General features: G+C 45.4%; 2 protein-coding genes across 2 annotated transcripts in view; one reads left to right on the forward strand and one right to left on the reverse strand.

Moving 5' to 3' along the window:
* Nucleotides 1–11,352: 11,352 nt before the first annotated feature.
* On the reverse strand, nucleotides 11,353–13,233 carry LOC128501600 (keratinocyte proline-rich protein-like). Its single transcript, XM_053471144.1, has 2 exons — nucleotides 13,002–13,233; nucleotides 11,353–12,821 (listed from the first exon to the last, which is right to left on the reverse strand). The coding sequence occupies exons 1-2, from the start codon at nucleotides 13,231–13,233 to the stop codon at nucleotides 11,353–11,355; spliced, it is 1,701 nt and encodes a 566-aa protein (XP_053327119.1).
* Nucleotides 13,115–23,343, forward strand: part of DPP10 (dipeptidyl peptidase like 10) — a 39,740-nt gene continuing 29,511 nt past the window's right edge. Inside the window, exon 1 of the mRNA XM_053471931.1 lies at nucleotides 13,115–13,338. Coding sequence (XP_053327906.1) covers nucleotides 13,282–13,338 — 57 coding nt within the window. The 5' untranslated portion in view covers nucleotides 13,115–13,281. The remainder of the gene's footprint in view (nucleotides 13,339–23,343) is intronic.

The following is a 23,343-nucleotide window of genomic DNA, read 5'->3' on the forward strand; positions in this document are numbered from 1 at the left end:
TGTCTCTCAGGTGTGACCGCCATTGTCTGTCAGCCTCAGACGGTCTCTGCTCCTTCATTCGATCACAGAATTTTTTTACCGAGGTAACGTGCTCTACGCTTATGGTTATTGTTCACGTTTTGTGTTTTTTGAACGTTATCTTCTGTTCTTCAGCAGGTGTTGACGTCCTCTGAACGAGGATTTATTACCGTTAAATGTAATCAGCTCTCTATGTCTCACCGACCGTCTGCTAAAAACATGGCCTCTCTTTCTGTTATGTATTTTAACTAATGCATATATTTAACTAACTCACATTATCTCGCGACACGCAAGTGCCTGCAGTTTAGTGAATAGGCCCCACTTGAACGTAGGTGGCAGACTTCTATTCAAGTCAATGGGGGTTGAAGGGTGGTGCATGAGAACAAATATATATATTTTAAAAGTCAGGATGTTTTTAAAAATGTTATATTTTATAAATTATTTTATAACTCGGCTCTAACTGGTTGCTGTTTACAAACATTACGCAGGTTAAACAAATCAGTTTCTTTATTTGATCCAAATATTGTGGTTTATGTTCCGCTTTTACAAGGTGATGCAGACTGAGTGTGAAAATGGCCCACCGTCTCCACACCCACACATGGTTAGTTAACACGCGTGTCTTGTACCACTTACCGTGACCCAGAGGTTCACAAGTATAGTAATGAGAAATAAAAAGGATGATAGCTACCAACAGGCCAGAGTCTGCAGAACAGTCTAGTTGGCCAGGCTACAAAATCACCATTCAAGAACACAACGGCTTCTTCTTGAGCAGAGGACTCCGCCGGCTGCCGGGGAACTACAATTTGATCTAGAGCTTTTCTAGGAAATGGCAGCAGAACCTCCACTGATGAGACCAGGAATATAAATGAAGGGGTCTCACCCCCAGGCGATATTTCCGCGTGCGATTAAATTACTTTAAACCCCTTCTAAGCGGGAAAGCCGTATCTCCTGGATATGTGGCCCTATATTTGAACACAAATACTTAGAGTTTAATTTTGAAACATTTCCTTGAAATATTTCCAAAAATGTCCTCAAACAGAATTTGCACATTTTACCAAACGTATGATAATTTGCGGTAGGTTAGACTAGGAAAGAAACCTGAGATAAATCATCTTACAAACCGGCCCACGGGGGAGACCCACGTCAGCTGCCACATGCCGGCTCTGAGCGTCATACGATAATCGGCTAAAGGGAGGACATGTGTTATCTAATTAGAGCAAATACACGGCTTGTGTCGGGGCTGATCCCGAGATCTGCTATTCAGATCCCAGAGCTGGCGGATTTACAGAAATAAACAGATATAATCCGTGCCTTTCATTATCTCCCCAGTACTAATCAGGACAGACTGGGAGCCTTTCATATGTACAGGTCGGAGAAGAGATGGGGATACAATAAAACATATCTGGGGGGAGAAGGGTTATAGGGGGGTGCTAAACAGACCAGGAGGAGAGAAGGGAGAGGGGGAATAAGGTAAACTGATCAGGAGGAGAGAAGGGAGAGGGGAGATAAGGTAAATTGATCAGGAGGAGAGAAGGGAGAGGGGGAATAAGGTAAATTGATCAGGAGGAGAGAAGGGAGAGGGGGAATAAGGTAAATTGATCAGGAGGAGAGAAGGGAGAGGGGGAATAAGGTAAAACAGACCAGGAGGAGAGAAGGGAGAGGGGGAATAAGGTAAATTGATCAGGAGGAGAGAAGGGAGAGGGGGAATAAGGTAAACTGATCAGGAGGAGAGAAGGGAGAGGGGGAATAAGGTAAAACAGACCAGGAGGAGAGAAGGGAGAGGGGGCATAAGGCAAATTGATCAGGAGGAGAGAAGGGAGAGGGGGAATAAGGTAAATTGATCAGGAGGAGAGAAGGGAGAGGGGGAATAAGGTAAATTGATCAGGAGGAGAGAAGGGAGAGGGGGAATAAGGTAAATTGACCAGGAGGAGAGAAGTGAGAGGGGGAATAAGGTAAATTGATCAGGAGGAGAGAAGGGAGAGGGGGAATAAGGTAAACTGATCAGGAGGAGAGAAGGGAGAGGGGAGATAAGGTAAATTGATCAGGAGGAGAGAAGGGAGAGGGGGAATAAGGTAAACTGATCAGGAGGAGAGAAGGGAGAGGGGGAATAAGGTAAAACAGATCAGGTGGGGGAACCTATCAGACAATGAAACAATTTACGGGAACACATCAAATATAAGATAAATGGAAAAAATGACCGCGCTCCAAGCGACAAAACAGCCACAAAATAGCCCTTACAGTATGAGAGCGAAGCGTAGAGGAGCTCCACATTTCTGCTGCATACAATGAGAGTCGGTCCCATCTGAATAAACAATTCGCTGAAAAGTGCTACCAAAGAATGGTCATAAACACAGAACCTGCGAATAAACCAGGGTGGAATCATCAGAGAAGGGATGGGGACAGAGGTTCGGTTTTTATTGAGCTGATCCCATACGGATTGCACAGAGCAGATACGGCGCATGTGACGCCCACAGGCCCCGTCGGCTGTAACTAATCCACTGTGGGATTCCGTATTTAAACATATTAGATTTCTGCATCAATAACTCAAACTTTGTAAATTAATTGTGTGATTAAACAACAAACCATCCCCAGAAAGCCGAATTTCATAAAGAACAAACTAACGATATGAACAAAGGATGAAAATGACCTAAACCGCGTAGTCGGGCTGGGACTGAGCCTGCCGTGGCGTGTGTCCATGTGCCGTGATAAGCCGGGCCTGTTAACACCGGAATTCTCCTAAATGTGGTCGTTCCAGGCTGCAGAGATTGATATGAAACGGGGGAAACGCGGGGGAATGGGGGGCATTACCGAGGGGCCGCTCCTCGCTTCATGCATCGTGTAACTAACGTTCTTACTCAAATTTGCCTGGGGGGCAATCATTTAGAAGCCTCCCCGTTGAATATTGCGATGAGGAACACGTCCGTCGTTATTACACAGGATGTAAAAATGTGGCGTGAATGTGACCTGAATGTGACGTGAATGTGGCGTGAATGTGGCGTGAATGTGACCTGAATGTGACGTGAATGTGGCGTGAATGTGACGTGAATGTGGCGCAATCCATGTCCACCGAGAGCTCATCTCACGCACCGCAACCAAGAAGCATTTGACCAGTGCCATCTTTAACAAGGGGCGGGAAAGGACAGTGGCCGTGGGCCCGATCTTACCTTAAGGAGATGTCCCTTAGACCCCCTTAGCAGATTCTGCAGATCGCCCCCCAGGACCACCATCTTTCCCCAACATATGAGATTTCTGGTGAAATCTGCAGGATATTTCATTAAAACATCCTCACAAAACGAATGTTCGGCTTCTGCTAACATCTCTGCTGTCAAAGGCGTCTGATCCCAATTCATCCTTCCCCGAACGCCGCTCACGCCATTAAACGCCGCTGCTCAACCTCAAACGAAAAGAAAAAATAGATATATGGAAACGAACTTGAAAAACACGCAGGAAATATCTATTAAATCAAACGCACAATTCCATTTCCTCCATTAAACACATTAAATTAGAGGCTGTGACACAATCCTCGAGCACTTTACATCTTACCCTATTTTATAATTAGATGTCACTTTATAAAAGCCGTTTTGGCAACAAAGTGATGTCATTAGCAGATTTCAGACTATTTTACACAATGAAAGACAGGAATAGAAATGTGTTTAACTCTTTCTGTAACACACTGTAGCGTGCGGCCAAAATGAGACACGATATCCCACGGGACCCCTATACAGCAGATATGAACATAAACCCACCCATGTACAGTCTCTGCCTTATCATCAGTACTCTATCTCTACCCCATTTCTGCTCCATCTCACCCCGTCTCTGCCCCTTTATAACCATCTCTGCCCCTCTATTCCCCATCTCTGCCCATCTATTCCCCATCTCTGCCCCTCTATTCCCCATCTCACCCCGTCTCTTCCCCGCTATACCCCATCTCTGCCCCTCTATTCCCCATCTCTGCCCATCTATACCCCATCTCTGCCCCTCTATTCCCCATCTCTGCCCCTCTATTCCCCATCTCACCCCGTCTCTGCCCCTTTATACCCATCTCTGCCCCTCTGTTCCCCATCTCTGCCCCTCTATACCCCATCTCTGCCCCTCTATTCCCCATCTCTGCCCATCTATTCCCCATCTCTGCCCCTCTATTCCCCATCTCACCCCGTCTCTGCCCTGCTATACCCCATCTCTGCCCCTCTATTCCTCATCTCTGCCCCTCTATTCCCCATCTCACCCCGTCTCTGCCCCTTTATACCCATCTCTGCCCCTCTGTTCCCCATCTTTGCCCCTCTATTCCCCATCTCACCCCATCTCTGCCCCGCTATACCCCATCTCTGCCCCTCTATTCCCCATCTCTGCCCCTCTATTCCCCATCCCTGCCCCTCTATACCCCATCTCTGCCCCTCTATTCCCCATCTCTGCCCCTCTATTCCCCATCTCACTCCGTCTCTGCCCCTTTATACCCATCTCTCCCCCTCTATTCCCCATCTCTGCCCCTCTATACCCCATCTCTGCCCCTCTATTCCCCATCTCACCCCGTCTCTGCCCCTTTATACCCATCTCTCCCCCTCTATTCCCCATCTCTGCCCCTCTATACCCCATCTCTGCCCCTCTATTCCCCATCTCACCCCGTCTCTGCCCCTTTATACCCATCTCTCCCCCTCTATTCCCCATCTCTGCCCCTCTATACCCCATCTCTGCCCCTCTATTTCCCATCTCACCCCGTCTCTGCCCCTAACCCCAATCCACCACTAGTGAAACGTCACACAGGCGGGTGTTTTCTTTGTCCCGGATGCCGTCCTCTCGCTGTCGTATTAATTAAGTTAATCAAGGAAATCCGCAGCTCCCGGTGAGTGGAAATCTCTCGTATCTGGCCAGACGGCTCTAATTCACTGGATCATGCGCTTCTCCAGATAAACAAAAAAATCTCACAAAACACAAGGAATCGCGCATGATGGATACCAACTCCTATCATCCTGTGCTGGATGAAATACATATAGGACACGGAGAGGCTGAAGGCGTGACGTGGGCAGGATATTTATGTTATATATGAATTATAATATGTTTATACACACAGAGGGTTATAGTGTCATTATTGGCCAATTACTGGAAGCTGAAGCTTCACCGGCATCTCAGCCTCACCCAGAATCCATACTTTACAAAATGACATACGTATCTATTTCCAGATCAAGCGGCCGTATCGGCTCCATCTTTTTATTTATATCAGTAATTCCTCAGCAGGCGCTCCCTCCTGATGCAGCCGCAGTTTGGGGCAATTTCATGCAAATGGACATTTACTGCAGAAAATGTATGTGAAGCTTTCATCTTTAAAACACGTCCAGGCTTATAACTGCCTCTAATATGTGAAACGGAGCAATAATCGCGGCTTCAGCGGGTGGACGGGAAAATAGTGCTGACGCTGCGAGGAGCCATCGAGCCGCGGGGGCAGAGGGACGCGTGAAAGTGTTTTAATGGATTCAGTATCATAGGCTCGTCTGAGTGTCGCCTCCTTACATTGCCGTCCACATAATGTGATGTACTCCCCGCTGTACAGCTCTGCGGCATATGATGGTGCTACACAACACAATAAATAGTCATATTAGGGAAATGTTATCTAAGGAGTGTATTAGCTGAAATCCTGACATTATAAGCAGGTATTTGACTGTTTTGGGACATTGAATGACCAAACGATACAGCCCTATACGGCGTGGCGTCGGAATAACGGGAAGACCTGTTAATGGATTATTTTCACTTTAATTGAGCCGGGAACATGTCATCTCACCGGCAGCAAGACCGGCACCCGCCATCTGTACTAAATGACGTTAATGACATTGACTGTGGGCACATAACGAGAATGGTGACTAATGTCAGGGCGATGAAAGGACTGAGGAGACATCAGAGAGTCTGAAACGAACACTGATTTATATCGGATTCGGGAAAGCGATGCCGTCTTCCGCCGCGCACAAAATGTTTGTTTCTTCTAAAGCTCTGATTTCCCATCAAATCTCAGACGCTCGATTTACAAGGAAATGTGTTTGCTGATAATTTAACAACCGTGCAGAAGCGCTTCCCGTCTGTTCTGAGGACGGAAACATATTATTTAGTCCGTTTTTATAGATTTCGCACAAACCCTTTAGTTTTCAATAAAAGATGTTTTCTGAACAACTGAACTTTTCCCCATTGAATATATCTTTAAATTTAATACCATTAGATACACATTTGTTAAGGATGCACAGTACCACGCTGGATCAACAAACTATAACTAATGCTTATAACCCGTTATATCCCTGTATATTCCTCATATTATATATTATATACTCTCCGGCCGTATAACTAACTCCGTCCTTATAACCCGTTATATCCTGTATATTACTCATATTATATATTATATACTCTCCCCGGATAACTAACCCCGTCCTTATAACCCGTTATATCCCTGTATATTCCTCATATTATATATTATATACTCTCCCCCGTATAACTAATCCCGTCCTTATAACCTGTTATATCCTGTATATTCCTCATATTATATATTATATACTCTCCGGCCGTATAACTAATCCCGTCCTTATAACCCGTTATATCCCTGTATATTCCTCATATTATATATTATATACTCTCCGGCCGTATAACTAACCCCGTCCTTATAACCCGTTATTTCCCTGTATATTCCTCATATTATATATTATATACTCTCCGGCCGTATAACTAATCCCGTCCTTATAACCCGTTATATCCCTGTATATTCCTCATATTATATATTATATACTCTCCGGCCATATAACTAATCCCGTCCTTATAACCCGTTATATCCTGTATATTCCTCATATTATATATTATATACTCTCCGGCCCGTATAACTAATCCCGTCCTTATAACCCGTTATATCCTGTATATTCCTTATATTATATATTATATACTCTCCAGCCGTATAACTAATCCCGTCCTTATAACCCGTTATATCCTGTATATTCCTCATATTATTTATTATATAATCTCCGGCCGTATAACTAATCCCGTCCTTATAACCCGTTATATCCCTGTATATTCCTCATATTATATATTATATACTCTCTGGCCGTATAACTAATCCCGTCCTTATAACCCGTTATATATCCCTGTATATTCCTCATATTATATATTATATACTCTCCGGCCGTATATCTAATCCCGTCCTTATAACCCATTATATCCCGTATATTCCTTATATAATATATATTATATACTCTCCGGCCGTATAACTAATCCCGTCCTTATAACCCATTATATCCCTGTATATTCCTCATATTATATATATTATACTCTCTGGCCGTATGACTAATCCCGTCCTTATAACCCGTTATATATCCCTGTATATTCCTCATATTATATATTATATACTCTCCCCCGTATAACTAATCCCGTCCTTATAACCCGTTATATCCTGTATATTCCTCATATTATATATTATATACTCTCCGGCCGTATAACTAATCCCGTCCTTATAACCCATTATATCCCTGTATATTCCTCATATTATATATATTATACTCTCTGGCCGTATGACTAATCCCGTCCTTATAACCCGTTATATATCCCTGTATATTCCTCATATTATATATTATATACTCTCCCCCGTATAACTAATCCCGTCCTTATAACCCGTTATATCCTGTATATTCCTCATATTATATATTATATACTCTCCCCCCGTATAACTAATCCCGTCCTTATAACCCATTATATCCCTGTATATTCCTCATATTATATATTATATACTCTCTGGCCGTATGACTAATCCCGTCCTTATAACCCGTTATATCCCTGTATATTCCTCATATTATATATTATATACTCTCCCCCCCGTATAACTAATCCCGTCCTTATAACCCGTTATATCCCTGTATATTCCTCATATTATATATTATATACTCTCCGACCGTATAACTAATCCCGTCCTTATAACCCGTTATTTCCCTGTATATTCCTCATATTATATATTATATACTCTCCCCGCGTATAACTAATCCCGTCCTTATAACCCGTTATATCCCTGTATATTCCTCATATTATATATTATATACTCTCCCCGCGTATAACTAATCCCGTCCTTATAACCCGTTATTTCCCTGTATATTCCTCATATTATATATTATATACTCTCCCCGCGTATAACTAATCCCGTCCTTATAACCCGTTATTTCCCTGTATATTCCTCATATTATATATTATATACTCTCCCCGCGTATAACTAATCCCGTCCTTATAACCCGTTATATCCCTGTATATTCCTCATATTATATATTATATACTCTCCCCGCGTATAACTAATCCCGTCCTTATAACCCGTTATTTCCCTGTATATTCCTCATATTATATATTATATACTCTCCCCGCGTATAACTAATCCCGTCCTTATAACCCGTTATATCCCTGTATATTCCTTATATTATATATTATATACTCTCCCCCCGTATAACTAATCCCGTCCTTATAACCCATTATATCCCTGTATATTCCTCATATTATATATTATATACTCTCTGGCCGTATGACTAATCCCGTCCTTATAACCCGTTATATCCCTGTATATTCCTTATATTATATATTATATACTCTCCGGCTTGTAGAAATAATCCGGACCCCAGCGCATTTCAGGTCTCGAAGAACACTTTATATTTCAACATTTCAGACCCTAGCAGGTGCTGAGGTGCAAGCTCGGCCAAAATGTTCTCCAAATGAATCGGGCTTTAGTTAGAAGATGTTCCCGATGCTGGCAGTGAATTATTTCTCTGCCGCTGATTTAATCCAGAAACGTCACCAATCAGCAGGATTTATGGTCTGGAGCTCCGCACAGATCCGTCTGTAATTCGGTGGCCGTCTGTCCCACTCCCAGGACTCAGACTCTGCTTCAGATGAGCTCCTTTTACGCAGCTCACACCTTTTAATCCCGTTTTATGATCCTTTAACAGCAGCAATTATAAGGCATTTTACAGCCATTAAACCAAATTTAGTGAGTTCATCTGAAATATACTCATTCTGTGAGCGGAGACAGATTCTTGGAGCCGTTGTGAAGCCGAAGTGCAGCCGTTAGACGGAGGGGCTTATAACCACAGAACTAGGGTGACCATATGTCCCGGATTGCCCAGCACAGTCCCGCAATGGGAATTTAATGCATTGTTGGAGGAGACAGAACATCTCTGCGTTCACATCATACGGAACAGTCTGTGACTCTTCATCCAGAACCATCTATGTTTTTATGTCCTCGAGATTCATGGATTCACCAAAACAGCGGCAGGGCCTAAAACGAGTCCTTCCATCACAGTGTGTAGAGCATCTCCACTCATCTCATTGAGGGTACCACTCCCCTAATGACCTGCCTCCCTTGGGAACATTGACACTTGGGCCTGAATCTCCCCTCTTTGGATGGACCCAGGTCGGGGTCACTCATCTTCCTCTCCACTGTGGTGAGAAGGGAGTTCGATGTGCAAGGGCTCTGATGCCAGGACAGGGTGAGACTCACCCAGCGTGAGCTATTCAAGTGTTGTCCGTTCTCAGCCTTCAGAGCTGCCCCATCACACGGCTGATCACAGAGTTCCAGAAATCTCCAGGCGCCATCAAGCAGGCGACATCCCATGGGGGACGTTCCGAGCTTTAAACACAATGCCAGCGTCTCATGCTTTTGTTTTTCTTTGTGATGAGCCAAGCGTTAGTGGCCCCAGGGTGCAGCATTTCTTTGGCTCCCCAAATAACACACTCATTCACTCTAATACCATACACCACACACTCTCCCTCTCTTTCCCAAGGGCCACTAACTCTAGGCTCACTCCTGACAGCATACGCTCACACACACTCATGCTAACACAATACATTTACACCATATGCTGTTAAGCAGTCTCAATGTCACCTCCTCTTTCCTTCTCTCATCCTCTCTCTCACGCTTTCTCCTCTTCTCTCTCACACCTTCTCAACCTCTTCCTCTCCCTCACGTTCTTCTCTTCTTACTCTCTACTCTTTTATACTTTCTCTTACCCTCTCCTCTTCCCCTCTGTCTCCCTTTCTCGTCTCCTTTTCCTTTCTCACATTGTATCATCTCTCTCTCTCTCCTCCATCTTTCTCTACCGCTCTTTCCTATTTTTCACTCTCACCCCCTCTTACTGTGAATTACATTTCACAGCCCAGAGTGCAGACCCCCAAATCTCTGTAACCACCTGTACTTACTCCCAACAGTCCTGGTCTTCATGGTACAGTCAGGCTTCCGTTGCAACTCACCACATGGCTTCCTCCAGACTCTAGCTTTGCAGGGTGGCTATTAGGTTAAGGATCCTTGTCACAACTCCCAGCACACGTGTCCGGACACATATTGGGGGGTACGTAACCGGCTCATGATCCCAAATGTCGGCAGGACGGCAGGACTGTGGCTGAAAAATGGAACAGGGTGTCGTGAGAGTTATGACTGCTTATAAGGCGTGATGACTGCTTATAAGGCGTGAGAGTGCTTAGCACTTTATTTCTGCTCTCTATGTGTTAATTACCCCTGGTATACCTCTGGTCTGATGATGTTATCTGTGTCATGCTGCCACCTTTTGACCAAATTTGATATATTTTACTTTTTTAATCTTTAATTTGTCACTTTTCCCTTTTACCAAATCCCACACGTTCCATGACTATCTACTAAATAAACCCAAATAATGGTGGTTCTAAATTAAAATAAGGAAGGTCTATGTATTAGAAATCCCTCTATATTAATGGCATGAGAGCAGTCATCTTAATTTTCTGTTTTTGCCACGAGCAGGATTATTCCTCCCCATTCATTTCTCTCTCCTCTATTATAAAGTTGCTTATGTTGTTGACTGCTTCAGGCAGACTTTGTAAGGGTTGGAGACGTTAGAGATCTTAAGGACATGAAGCTGACCAGATAATGCTGGTTCTGCCATATGATGGATTAAGACCCTCTGGGGTCCCTAGGCATGCGAACGGACCTTGCCTCAGTTGTCATGTAACCCCAAATCACGAGCCTTCCCCCATAGCCTACACAGGGCACTGGTGTATTAGCTCACTCTTGTCCCCCCGAGGTGGCACCAGCCACTCTGTGCCAAAGATGGGGAAGGAGAAGGAAGAGACGTTCAGAATATGAAATTGATTGGATAATGCTGCCTCTGCCACGGTCTGCCACCATCTCAGCCCCCATGTGCGGGATGCAGGTTTGGGGTTCTGTGCGGGTTGCAGGGTTTGGGTTCTGTGCAGGATGCAGGGTTTGGGTTCTGTGCCGGATGCAGTGTTTGGGTTCTGTGCCGGATGCAGGGTTTGGGTTCTGTACGGGTTGCAGGGTTTGGGTTCTGTGCCGAATGCAGGGTTTGGGTTCTATGCAGGTTTGGGTTCTGTGCCGGATGCAGGGTTTGGGTTCTGTGCGGGTTGCAGGGTTTGGGTTCTGTGCTGGATGCAGGGTTTGGGGTTCTGTGCAGGTTGCAGGGTTTGGGTTCTGTGCCGGATGCAGGGTTTGGGTTCTGTGCAGGATGCTGGGTTTGGGTTCTGTGCCGGATGCAGGGTTTGGGTTCTGTGCAGGATGCAGGGTTTGGGTTCTGTGCCGAATGCAGGGTTTGGGTTCTGTACGGGTTGCAGGGTTTGGGTTCTGTGCCGGATGCAGGGTTTGGGTTCTGTGCGGGTTGCAGGGTTTGGGTTCTGTGCCGGATGCAGGGTTTGGGTTCTGTGCAGGATGCTGGGTTTGGGTTCTGTGCCGGATGCAGGGTTTGGGTTCTGTGCAGGATGCAGGGTTTGGGTTCTGTGCCGAATGCAGGGTTTGGGTTCTGTACGGGTTGCAGGGTTTGGGTTCTGTGCCGGATGCAGGGTTTGGGTTCTGTGCGGGTTGCAGGGTTTGGGTTCTGTGCGGGTTGCAGGGTTTGGGTTCTGTGCCGGATGCAGGGTTTGGGTTCTGTGCAGGATGCTGGGTTTGGGTTCTGTGCCGGATGCAGGGTTTGGGTTCTGTGCAGGATGCAGGGTTTGGGTTCTGTGCCGAATGCAGGGTTTGGGTTCTGTACGGGTTGCAGGGTTTGGGTTCTGTGCCGGATGCAGGGTTTGGGTTCTGTGCGGGTTGCAGGGTTTGGGTTCTGTGCGGGTTGCAGGGTTTGGGTTCTGTACGGGTTGCAGGGTTTGGGTTCTGTGCGGGTTGCAGGGTTTGGGTTCTGTGCCGGATGCAGGGTTTGGGTTCTGTGCGGGTTGCAGGGTTTGGGTTCTGTGCAGGATGCAGGGTTTGGGTTCTGTGCAGGATGCAGGGTTTGGGGTTCTGTGCGGGTTGCAGGGTTTGGGTTCTGTGCCGGATGCAGGGTTTGGGTTCTGTGCGGGTTGCAGGGTTTGGGTTCTGTGCAGGATGCAGGGTTTGGGTTCTGTGCAGGATGCAGGGTTTGGGTTCTGTGCAGGATGCAGGGTTTGGGTTCTGTGCAGGATGCAGGGTTTGGGTTCTGTGCCGGATGCAGGGTTTGGGTTCTGTACGGGTTGCAGGGTTTGGGTTCTGTGCTGGATGCAGGCTTTGGGTTCTGTGCGGGTTGCAGGGTTTGGGTTCTGTGCTGGATGCAGGGTTTGGGTTCTGTACGGGTTGCAGGGTTTGGGTTCTGTGCTGGATGCAGGGTTTGGGTTCTGTGCGGGTTGCAGGGTTTGAGTTCTGTGCAGGATGCAGGGTTTGGGTTCTGTGCAGGATGCAGGGTTTGGGTTCTGTACGGGTTGCAGGGTTTGGGTTCTGTGCGGGTTGCAGGGTTTGGGTTCTGTGCTGGATGCAGGGTTTGGGTTCTGTGCGGGTTGCAGGGTTTGAGTTCTGTGCAGGATGCAGGGTTTGGGTTCTGTGCGGGTTGCAGGGTTTGGGTTCCTATTGTTTATTGTTTTATATAGTGCCATCATATTCAGTAGCGCTGTACAATGGGGGGTTCTGTCCAGGTTTGGGTTCTGGGTTGGATGAAAGCTTTGGGTATCTGGGCTGGATGCTGAGGATGCAGAGCAGGAGAGGCTCAGGCGTCACTCACTGGGAGGGAGGGAGATTGGTGGAGGAGGAGGAGAGGCAGAAGGAGGGGGCTCTGGGAACAGAAGCAGGAGCTGAGGCTGACACAGACTGTGACTAGCGGAGCGTTCTGCAGCATGCAGCGCAGCGTCTTGCTCTGCGCCCGGGGACCCTCGCACTGCAGGAGCTGCAGCCACTGACCACGGGCAGCCCCAGGGAGGCCCAACCAAGACCTGCCAGCCGCACACAGGGGGCATGATTTGGGGACTGGATGTGACTGTCCTGAGCATCTCGTGATCTGCAGAATGACAGCCATGAAGGAGCAGCCTGCAATGAGCAGGGCCAACCCCCCCCAGGAGCAGGTACCTCTCCTCATCGCATTACTAGAACCTCACCCGCTGGTATACACACATACTCACATGTATACGCACAACCACCTGTACATACACACTCGCTGCGCACATACACTCAACTCCACGCACACACTCACCTTCACGTACACACATACTCATCTGGATACGCACACTCACTCGTCACTGTACTCACATTCATCTCCATGTATGCACACCAGCCTGTACACACACATTCACACACCATGTTAACACGCTCTGCATACACATAGCCCCTTGTATTCACACACATATCTTTGCTTGTGCTACACTGGTATTCCTTGTGATAGAAACATACGCAGCTTTCACAGCCTTATGCAGGTTAATGAAAATAATTTTATATAACCCATGTGAGCATAATGTATGTAAGTGTGTGATCACACGTGATATGCACCATTTATTCATTGTGGACGTGTGCACATTGTATGTTTATGAATATACGTGTGCTTATTTATGTGCAACCATTTCACATATGTTAAGTATAAGCATGTCTGCCGGACCATGAAATACTTGTACATGAATAGCACACGCTATGCAAGATGATGAATTAGTGGGCATGTCAGTTGTTATTTAATGGTTCAAATTCGTCTCCGAATTATTTGTTTTTTCGTTAGTTTCGCCTCTCAGTTATTTAGTGTTGAGTTAACTCAGCCTCTGAGTAATTTGGTCTTGTGTTAATTCCGCCTCTGAGTAGTTTGGTCTTGTGTTAGCTCCGCCTCTGAGTAATTTGGTCTTTTGTTAATTCCGCCTCTGAGTAATTTGGTCTTCTGTTAATTCCGCCTCTGAGTAATTTGGTCTTGTGTTAGCTCCGCCTCTGAGTAATTTGGTCTTTTGTTAATTCCGCCTCTGAGTAATTTGGTCTTCTGTTAATTCCGCCTCTGAGTAATTTGGTCTTCTGTTAATTCCGCCTCTGAGTAATTTGGTCTTGTGTTAGCTCCGCCTCTGAGTAATTTGGTCTTTTGTCAGCTCCTCCTCTGAATGATTTGCAATTTGTGTTCTAAGGTTTGCTGTGGTTCGCTCTAATGCTGCCACTACAGAAAATTATTGCCCCACGATTTATCCTGACTGAGGCACTGATGGGACCTGGGCATATTGACTGACATGTAAAAAGTGAACCTCTCAGGGTATTTACTTACATTAAAGATCTCGTATTTAGCTAATAACTGTGCTGTTTCTTTACATCATAGCACTAATTCATTACATTCTGAGCAGATACCTATACAGAGGCCTGGAATTTTCCACTTGTCACTTGCTTATGAGAAGAAAGGAAACAGTACAGTGTAACAAATTAGATTTTTCCCATATACATTCTTGCGTTCTTTTGGTTTATTAAACAGTTACATGTAACACAGCATATACCCTGCTCAGCTGTATTTTATTGCATATCATGCTATAATAATCTCTGTTAATAAAGTGTTATATGGCAGCAGCTACAACATCATATTCAATAGGTCCTTAGCAGACGTATATCATCCTATAGGCCTCTGCTGGCTATATGGTACCCTGCTGCTTGCTACATGCTCTTTATTGTTCTGTGATGAGGTTTAGCCTATTCTATATGTACCCATATGTACCGTATATATGTGTGGGGCGGCTGTTGTTCTGTAGGTTGTCCCCCAGTGTCCATATTGCCAACTGTACTGTTTTTCTCAGGATTTGTCCCGGGAAGTAGCCAGTTGCTGGTGTTGGGTGCTGGGCCAGTTGGGGAAATCACAGATCTCCCTTTAACTGGCCCAAAATGAAGGGAGCCCTAACACTGTGTTCTGGCAGTTGATGCTGTGCACAGGATATGACATCATATCTCAGCACTCAGCATGGAAGCCACACATCCTCCGAGGGAGCACTGAAGCAGAGATCTGAGAAACAGGCCTTGCGCTCCCACCACAAGAGTTTAAGAAGAAAAAAGCAGAGAGAGAAAGTTAAGAGATGGGGATAATGGCAGCGCTAAAGAGAAATGAGAGAGAAAAAAGGAGGGGAGACAATGAGAAAAAAAAACAGATAGGGATAGATAAAGAATAGGCAAGATAAGGAGAAAGAAAAGAGATAAAGAGGATGATGAGAAAGAGTGTGTTTGTATTTTTAAAATGTGTGTATGTTAGGGTAAGTGAGCCTAAAGACAAGTAGGTATGTGGCTGCAAAAGGTAAGTGTGAGCCAGTATGTGTGTGTAAGGACAAACATGAATGTGTATGTATGCGTGTACAGGTAGATGTTTGTAAGGCCTCCCTCTATCCAGCCCAAAATCAATGGGGCGGGAGGTCTGTTCATACATACCTACATATCCTGCTCCCTTGCAATGCGCTCCAGCTACTGATGCAGAGTGTTGGAATATGATGTCGCCACCACCCACCGGGAGGCAGAACAAGAGGAGGAAGAGAGCAGGAGGAAGATGCAGAGGAAAAGGAGCTGAAGGAAAGCAGACATGGGTCTGGGAAAAGTAGGAAGACATTGTGAGAGTGTGAGAATGCATGTAAGTGTGCAAGTGAGAGTGTGATGGAAGTCAACATCAATGAGTGGCTCAGTATAAAGTGATGGGAGCCATAGTTTACCACTGTCAATATGTGGCTCAGTATATAGTGATAGGAGTTATGTTGTACCACTGTCAATGCCTGGGTCAATATATAGTGTTAGGAGTTATGCTGTACCATTGTCTGTTTCTGACTCAGTGTATAGTGATGGAAGTTAGGCTGTGTCTTGCTCAGTGTATAGTGATGAGAATTATGCTGTACTACCATCAATCCTGGCTCTGTGTATAGTGATGGGAGTTATGTTGTACCACTCTGTGTCTGGCTTAGTTTATAGTGATAGGAGCTATGCTGTACCATTGTCTGTTTCTGGCTCAGTATATAGTGATAGGAGTTATGCTGTACCAATGACAGGTTATAATATTTGGTTAATTAATATTTGTTAAAATGTTTCTATTTGAGAAGACCTATTCTGTGTCAGAATATTAATATGCTTTCAGTGAGCCTTTGTACTTCCTAGTTCTAGTCCTTGTTTACAGTGATAGTAAATATATTTATTTATATTATATTTTTTAGAGCTTCTGTATTTAAATATTTATATATTTAAGATTACTTGTGCAATATCATATTTTTTCCATTATTTAATACATATTTAATAAGAACCATAATTTTGTGAAGTTGTGTGAAAACCACAAATTAAATTTTTTACACTGTTTAAAATTCTTATTTTTTTAATATTACAAGTAGTGAATAATTAAATATGTGTTTATGTAACCATGGGGGAGGGGCTTAACCAGGAAGAAGTGTGGTCATGATAGGGCATGCCTTTTTGTTGCCCGGGCCCTAGATAGTCTCAGTCCGATTCAGTTTCTACGTAATGTCCTGTTCAGTTACACGGGTCCCCTGATGTCGACTGAACTACAACCATGTCGGCCACATGTAGTGTATCACGATATAGACATTTAATATTTAGAATTTGCTATATCATATTGTATAGGCCAGAAATCATGTAAATTGGGTCAGCTACCCCCCAACTCTGTGTCAAGAACCCAACCCTAGCGGTAGTTCCTCCAAGATCCAGGACTAGCAGCCTTGGCTGTCAATTAGCCAAGAGAACCGTATAGGGAGGTAAAGATGAAGGAGAGGACTAAAATGGGTATAGGACCCTTCTGCCCTCCATAACCTTCCCTGACCTCACAGAGATCTCAAACTCTCATTAAGGCCTTAGGGTGGGGGGGCAGTCTAATAGAATATCCTAGAAGCCTTGTGGACAGCGGGGCATTTGAAGCTAGCACCCAAATTCTGTTTTTTTTTTCATTTCCAGCTCAGGCTAAATAACATTTGAAGCTTTTTAATTGCTGGAAAGAGGTGGCCGCTGGGGGTCGACGGCTCGGAGTCCAAACGTCTTGACTTCTTACATTTGTCTGATTTAATTGAGCTGCCGAGGGACTCCAGATAATGATTAATATGTAGAATTTATTCACGGATTAAATGGTAACTAACGCTCATAAATATGTTACATTTTGGGGCAAAGGAGCGAGCGGGTGATTGTACCTGCTGATTAGGACAGACAGTTTAATATTCGTTTAATATTGTGAGATTCACCGAGTGCGAGGAAGAGACAGAAATCAGAGAATTAGCGAGAATCAGAGAGAATGATCGGAAAGCTCCAGTCACTAGCAGCCCCAGGAATGATATTAAGGGGAACTGAGGAGACCTTCATAGAAAGAAAGCTTTTCTTCCTTAAAGCTGCATGGAAGTTATAAAAATGAACCTTTATATCTATTATGGATGCAGCTTCTGTCCATGTGCTGCTGCACTGAAATACATAGACATGCGAAGGCATAATGCACATACATACATGCACACACATGCACAGATATGCGTAATAGGCACAGCCACATACATTCATACAGAAATGTCACCCAGACACACACACCGGCTGCCATAAACACGGATCCCAGCTCCTGTCTGCACAGAGTATCTCTGTCCCCGTGACTGCAGGCTGCTGGCTGGCAGATCCTGACACACTACCTCTGAGCCCTTTCATTACAAGCAGAGAGCCGCCAGCTTCATGCTTACTGACTGCATCATGTGACTAGAAAAGGCGTTTCAAAATTCATACTGGTTGATCCTGTCACATGACTAGGAAGATCACTTTGCTATCACTGATTCTAATCCTCCAATGTAGTATGTCTGTGGCAAATACCCAGGCTGCTGTGCAGAGCAGCAAACGCATCAATTACATTGCAGCAAGTGGTGTTTTTTACTTGCCACTATGGTCCCTGGGGCAGATGCGCCAATTGCCCCATTGTTAATATGCCGTTGCTCATGAGATTTTCATGGTCTTGCTAGATGGGGCAATTACACCACTGGATGGGCAATTACAAAATTGTAGGGAGTGATGACATCACTACAGGAAGTAAACTTATTTTGAAAGGAGGAGCAAAGATTAGAACAAGAGGTCATAGTCTGAAACTAGAGGGTCAGAGGCTTAGAGGTAACTGAGAAGGTAACTGAGAAATGGAACAGTCTCCCAGCAGCAGTGGTAGAGGGTAATACAGTGAGGTAATGTAAACTGGCATGGGATAGACATAAAGCTATCTTCACTGCAGGATCAGACCAAGGATTGACAGGGGTTAGTGACAGAAGTTATGCTGTACCACTGTGTACTAATGTCTTGCTCAGTATATAGTAATGGGGTTATGCTGTACCACCACCAATGTCTGGCTCAATATATAGTGAACATGAATATAGCTTTGATGACGTCATTGATCAATTTGCAGAAATGGAGGCCCAGAGGCAGAGGATTTGAATCCATTTACCTTTGTAGAATAGACAGAGTAGTCTCTTTGAACCTGTGTTTTTTTGGGTTTTGTTATTATAGAAAGTGGTATTATCTGTCCAGTAAATGTTATTTATTGAAACTGTATAGAGCTGATTTTTTTCCCTTCACTATGCGGTTACCCCCAGGCCGGGGAGCCATCCGAACGCTACTACACCCCTTCCACGGATTACTTTTATTAATCAGTCCCGCTACGGCTGATTAATAAGGGGGATAGCGGGGTATAATACCTGGGGGCTGTATGATAAATGGGGTATAGAGGTAAGTGTGCTCAATGTCTATTAATTATTATTAGATCATGTTTTATTATGTTTTGTTAATGAGAAGCAGGTCATTTGCATAAATAGGAGAGAAACAAATTTCATAGCCGGGTTCCATAAACCTGTGATGCGAGTCCCTGCCTGCGAAGGGCTTGAGATCACTTGTAGAGCAAAGCTTGGGCTATAACGTGAAAGTCGGTCAGTGAGATTTGGGAACAGGTTCAGAATGTATTGTTTGTCTAATGGTGAGACTCTCCACCATGCGCGGTGGGGGGCTGAGGGGGTTATGCTGCCACCCAGAGGAAGGCCACACACCGGAGGAGAGCAGTGCGAAGTTTCTCCTACGAGGACACATACACGTCAGAAATTTGCACCCCGCATTCTGATTGGACGGCTGTGCAGGGGCCACAGGCAGCATTTTCCTGCGTAACCTCGTGGTATCGTTCTTCTGTGGATAATGACCTTTAAACGCGTTCACAAACATGTATTTCCTCCCCGTTCAGTCTTCCTCTCTACAGAATCTTAATCTGTCTTCATGGGACATCTCATTACGAAGATTAATTATCAGCGACGTGACCGCGTTTGAAGTGCAGACTCTGCCAATAGCGAAGGAAAAGATAATTAAAATGGAGCGTTGGTCCCCAGCCGGTGTCCGACAGACGGGGTGACAGATAGGGGCCCCCGCGGCTCTTCCCAATCTCTGATAATTACAATTTCCTTGAATTCACTCCGTTTTCAATAACCCTGTAGGTGGGTTACCCAGCTTTACGTTTGCCCCAGTACCATCAATGGGTCCAAATCCCTTTCCTCCGATGTATACTGTCCACAGGGTATGCCGTCACCAGTAATAATGAGTATACTGTCAGCAGTAATAATGAGTATACCGTCACCAGTAATAATGAGTATACCGTCAGCAGTGATAATGAGTATACTGTCCGCAGTAACACAGGGTATGCCGTCAGCAGTAATAATGAGTATCCTGTCATCAGTAATAATGAGTATACCGTCAGCAGTAATAATGAATATACCGTCAGCAGTAATAATGAGTATACTGTCAGCAGTAACACAGGGTATGCCGTCACCAGTAATAATGAATATACCGTCAGCAGTTACACTGGGTATACCGCCAGCAGTAATAATGAGTATACTGTCAGCAGTAACACAGGGTATGCCGTCACCAGTAATAATGAGTATACTGTCAGCAGTAACACAGGGTATGCCGTCACCAGTAATAATGAATATACCGTCAGCAGTTACACTGGGTATACCGCCAGTAGTAATAATGAGTATACTGTCAGCAGTAACACAGGGTATGGCGTCACCAGTAATAATGAGTATACCGTCACCAGTAATAATGAGTATACTGTTAGCAGTAATAATGAGTATACTGTCAGCAGTAACACAGGGTATGCCGTCACCAGTAATAATGAGTATACTGTCAGCAGTAACACAGGGTATGCCGTCACCAGTAATAATGAATATACCGTCAGCAGTTACACTGGGTATACCGCCAGTAGTAATAATGAGTATACTGTCAGCAGTAACACAGGGTATGGCGTCACCAGTAATAATGAGTATACCGTCACCAGTAATAATGAGTATACCGTCAGCAGTAATAATGAGTATACTGTTAGCAGTAATAATGAGTATACACTGGGTTACAAAATAAATGAAGTCCATAGACTGAAATGTTGAAGTTAATGGAGGCTACGATGCGCTTCCCCCCACTGGGGGTATTTTAGTTGTTTTTAATCAGGTGACTGAGCACAGACGGAATGGTTACCCCAATACTTCCCCAGCACAGGCCATAAAGGGTTAACCTGTTGCGGTGCCCAAAGGATGCGCGGCTTCTCTACTGAAACATTCATGGGCTCGGCGTCTAACGTTTCCTGATGATGATTTTACCGCGAGGAACGTCCGCGCGTTACCAGTCCTTACGGTTGGGGTTCTTTGTTTGGGGTCTGGATTTATTCAGCGGAAATGGTTTATTGAACGGTCTTATTGTGGTTTGAGCTGGGACTTGGTGTCCGTGGCGGGAGACGTGGCGCATGTCAGGGTATGGAAAGGACGTGGCGGAGATGCCGAGGAACGCCGGTGACTTCAGATGAAGCCGCTCGTTTTTCTGTGTTCGTTAAACATTAAACCGGCGCGGTCGGGGCGTCTGGCGCCATTCATCCACAGTAAGGGCTTCCACCGCATGCTGCTGACCCCGACTTCCCCAGAATACCCCATGGGCTACACACATTGGGGCGTCTAATACACGGACGGGGCTTTTCTAATCTGTAAACAGCACCGTATGGAGAATAGGCACCGAATAAAATGACGGATCCATCACGTTTATCGAGTACGCGTGCGATCGCTGTCCTGAAGGAGAGACCAAAGACGGATGGAGGTTTGAGTTTTCACAGCTTGAGGTAGAAGGTGGATTTGTGGACGTTTCTTCGCAGGTCGGTCTTCATGGTGATTCTTTTAGTGGAGCCGCCTAGGGGTGGAAACCCGGCAGCCGAACGAAGCTGGAGACCCTGATGAACTGCAGATCGAAAACATCTAATAAAACATTTATACAGCCAAGGCCGAGAAGCCATAAATAATTCAGAAACTCTTCCGAAACGGGTGCCGAGTGAAGCCAGATTAGCACCAAACAGAAGCATCATGCGCAGCCACGCGGCGAACAGAGGGCAACGAGCCGCCACGTGGCAGATTGAGGGTGATGAGCAGCCGCCCCGCACACCGGGGGTAAAAAGCTGCCACCCGGCAGACTGAGGGCAAAGAGCAGCCGCCCAGCAGACCGTGGGGTAAAAAGCAGCCCGCATTTAGTGGAAATGCTTTATTATAAATAAAATGGATATTATTATTATAAATTAAACTCGTCAGCAGCTTCCCTGCCTCTGATTGTCGGCCCCAGATGGGGATTTTTTGGAAAGTTTCTGAGAAAAGTGTTTTTTTTATTCTTACTGCTGCTCCCAATTACCCAGAGGGAGGCAGATCTGCGGGGCGCCAGTAGCATTTTATTTCTCCCCTGAGCGCGGGGTCAGGGTTATCGCTGGCCTTTCTCCAGCTTTTGTGTCTTTGTCTGTTTACTTTGAAACATGTTTTATTTCTTTCTCACTTATTAAAAAAACAACAGAAAAATAACATTCAGAGTCCCTTTTCCGGCTCCACTTTGGCGTTTCCGCAGATTATCGCATCTCACTTATAATTCATTTGTGGAAAGGATTGAAAAGATGAATCGCTCCTCAAATAAAGGTTCTTGTTCTTCCAGTTTCAGCGATGGCTGCATTAGGCTCCTGGGGCTTTAAGAAGATCTCCTGCGGAGATCAGAGCTTCGAAACCCGGCGGGGAGAACCGCGGACGGCAGCTCAGCCAGAGAAACCAAATCTCATTTATTTCAAAGCAGAATGCAGCCGGGACCCGCGTGGAATAAAAAGGGTTATTTGGAAAGAGAGGATCCGTGGGAATGGAATTGATGAAGCCCCCCGAGGATGTGCTGCGGGGTCTCAGCTTCACGCTTCTGGTTGGGGTTCCCTGTGAGAGCAAATTCTTTATCCAACGTCACAAGAAAACCGCCAAAGCTGCGCCGAGAGCCACCGTCCGAGAGCCACTGTCCGATGCGCTGTATTTAGGGTCGCTGAAGGAGGGTCCGGAGGCTTTAAGACCTCAATTTGGTCCCTCCAAACCCCTCCATTACCCTGTGTAACCTTACATTTATTTATATAGCGCCAGCAGATTCCGTAGCGCTGTTACAACTGAATCAGTAAAATTATTTAAAATCACACAATAACAAACTGGTACAAAACCAGCTCCCAGGAGCTTACACTCTAGTCAGCGGTTGTGCATTCCAAAGGGCAGTTTATCTGAGATTGTACATGGTTGATACAGTAAAGTCTGTTTCTTGGGATCCGGCAGCTGAAGACGAGCCTTTGAAGACGCCTCTTGCCGTCGGATTGAAACGTTTTGCCGACACCGAGTCATTTGGTTAAATTGATTTCCATAAAATAAAAATCTCTCACCGCAGAGTTATTTCAGCAGCGCCCGCTGAGCCCAACTCGCTCCGCACGCTAGGGGCTCTATGTGATGAGAGATCGGGGGGAACCATCCAGGCATTGCCATGGCAACAGCTCCATTTTTACCATTTTGCTCTAAAATGGCTCTTTATACACCAGTATTACCTACTAGACAATATAAAATGGCATTTAGACCCCGCAGGCAGTATTAACCGGCATATAACCCCCAGACAGTATTAACCGGTATTTAATGCCCAGGCGGTATTAACTAGTATTTAACCCCCCATGCATTATTAACTGGTATTTAACCCCTCAGGCACTATTAACTGGTATTTAACCCCCCCCCATGCATTATTAACTGGTATTTCTGAGATCTCCAGCAGCAGCAGCAGAGCATCGCTCCCAG

The sequence above is a fragment of the Spea bombifrons genome, chromosome 7 (assembly GCF_027358695.1).
Source record: "Spea bombifrons isolate aSpeBom1 chromosome 7, aSpeBom1.2.pri, whole genome shotgun sequence".
NCBI lineage: Eukaryota > Metazoa > Chordata > Amphibia > Anura > Pelobatidae > Spea > Spea bombifrons.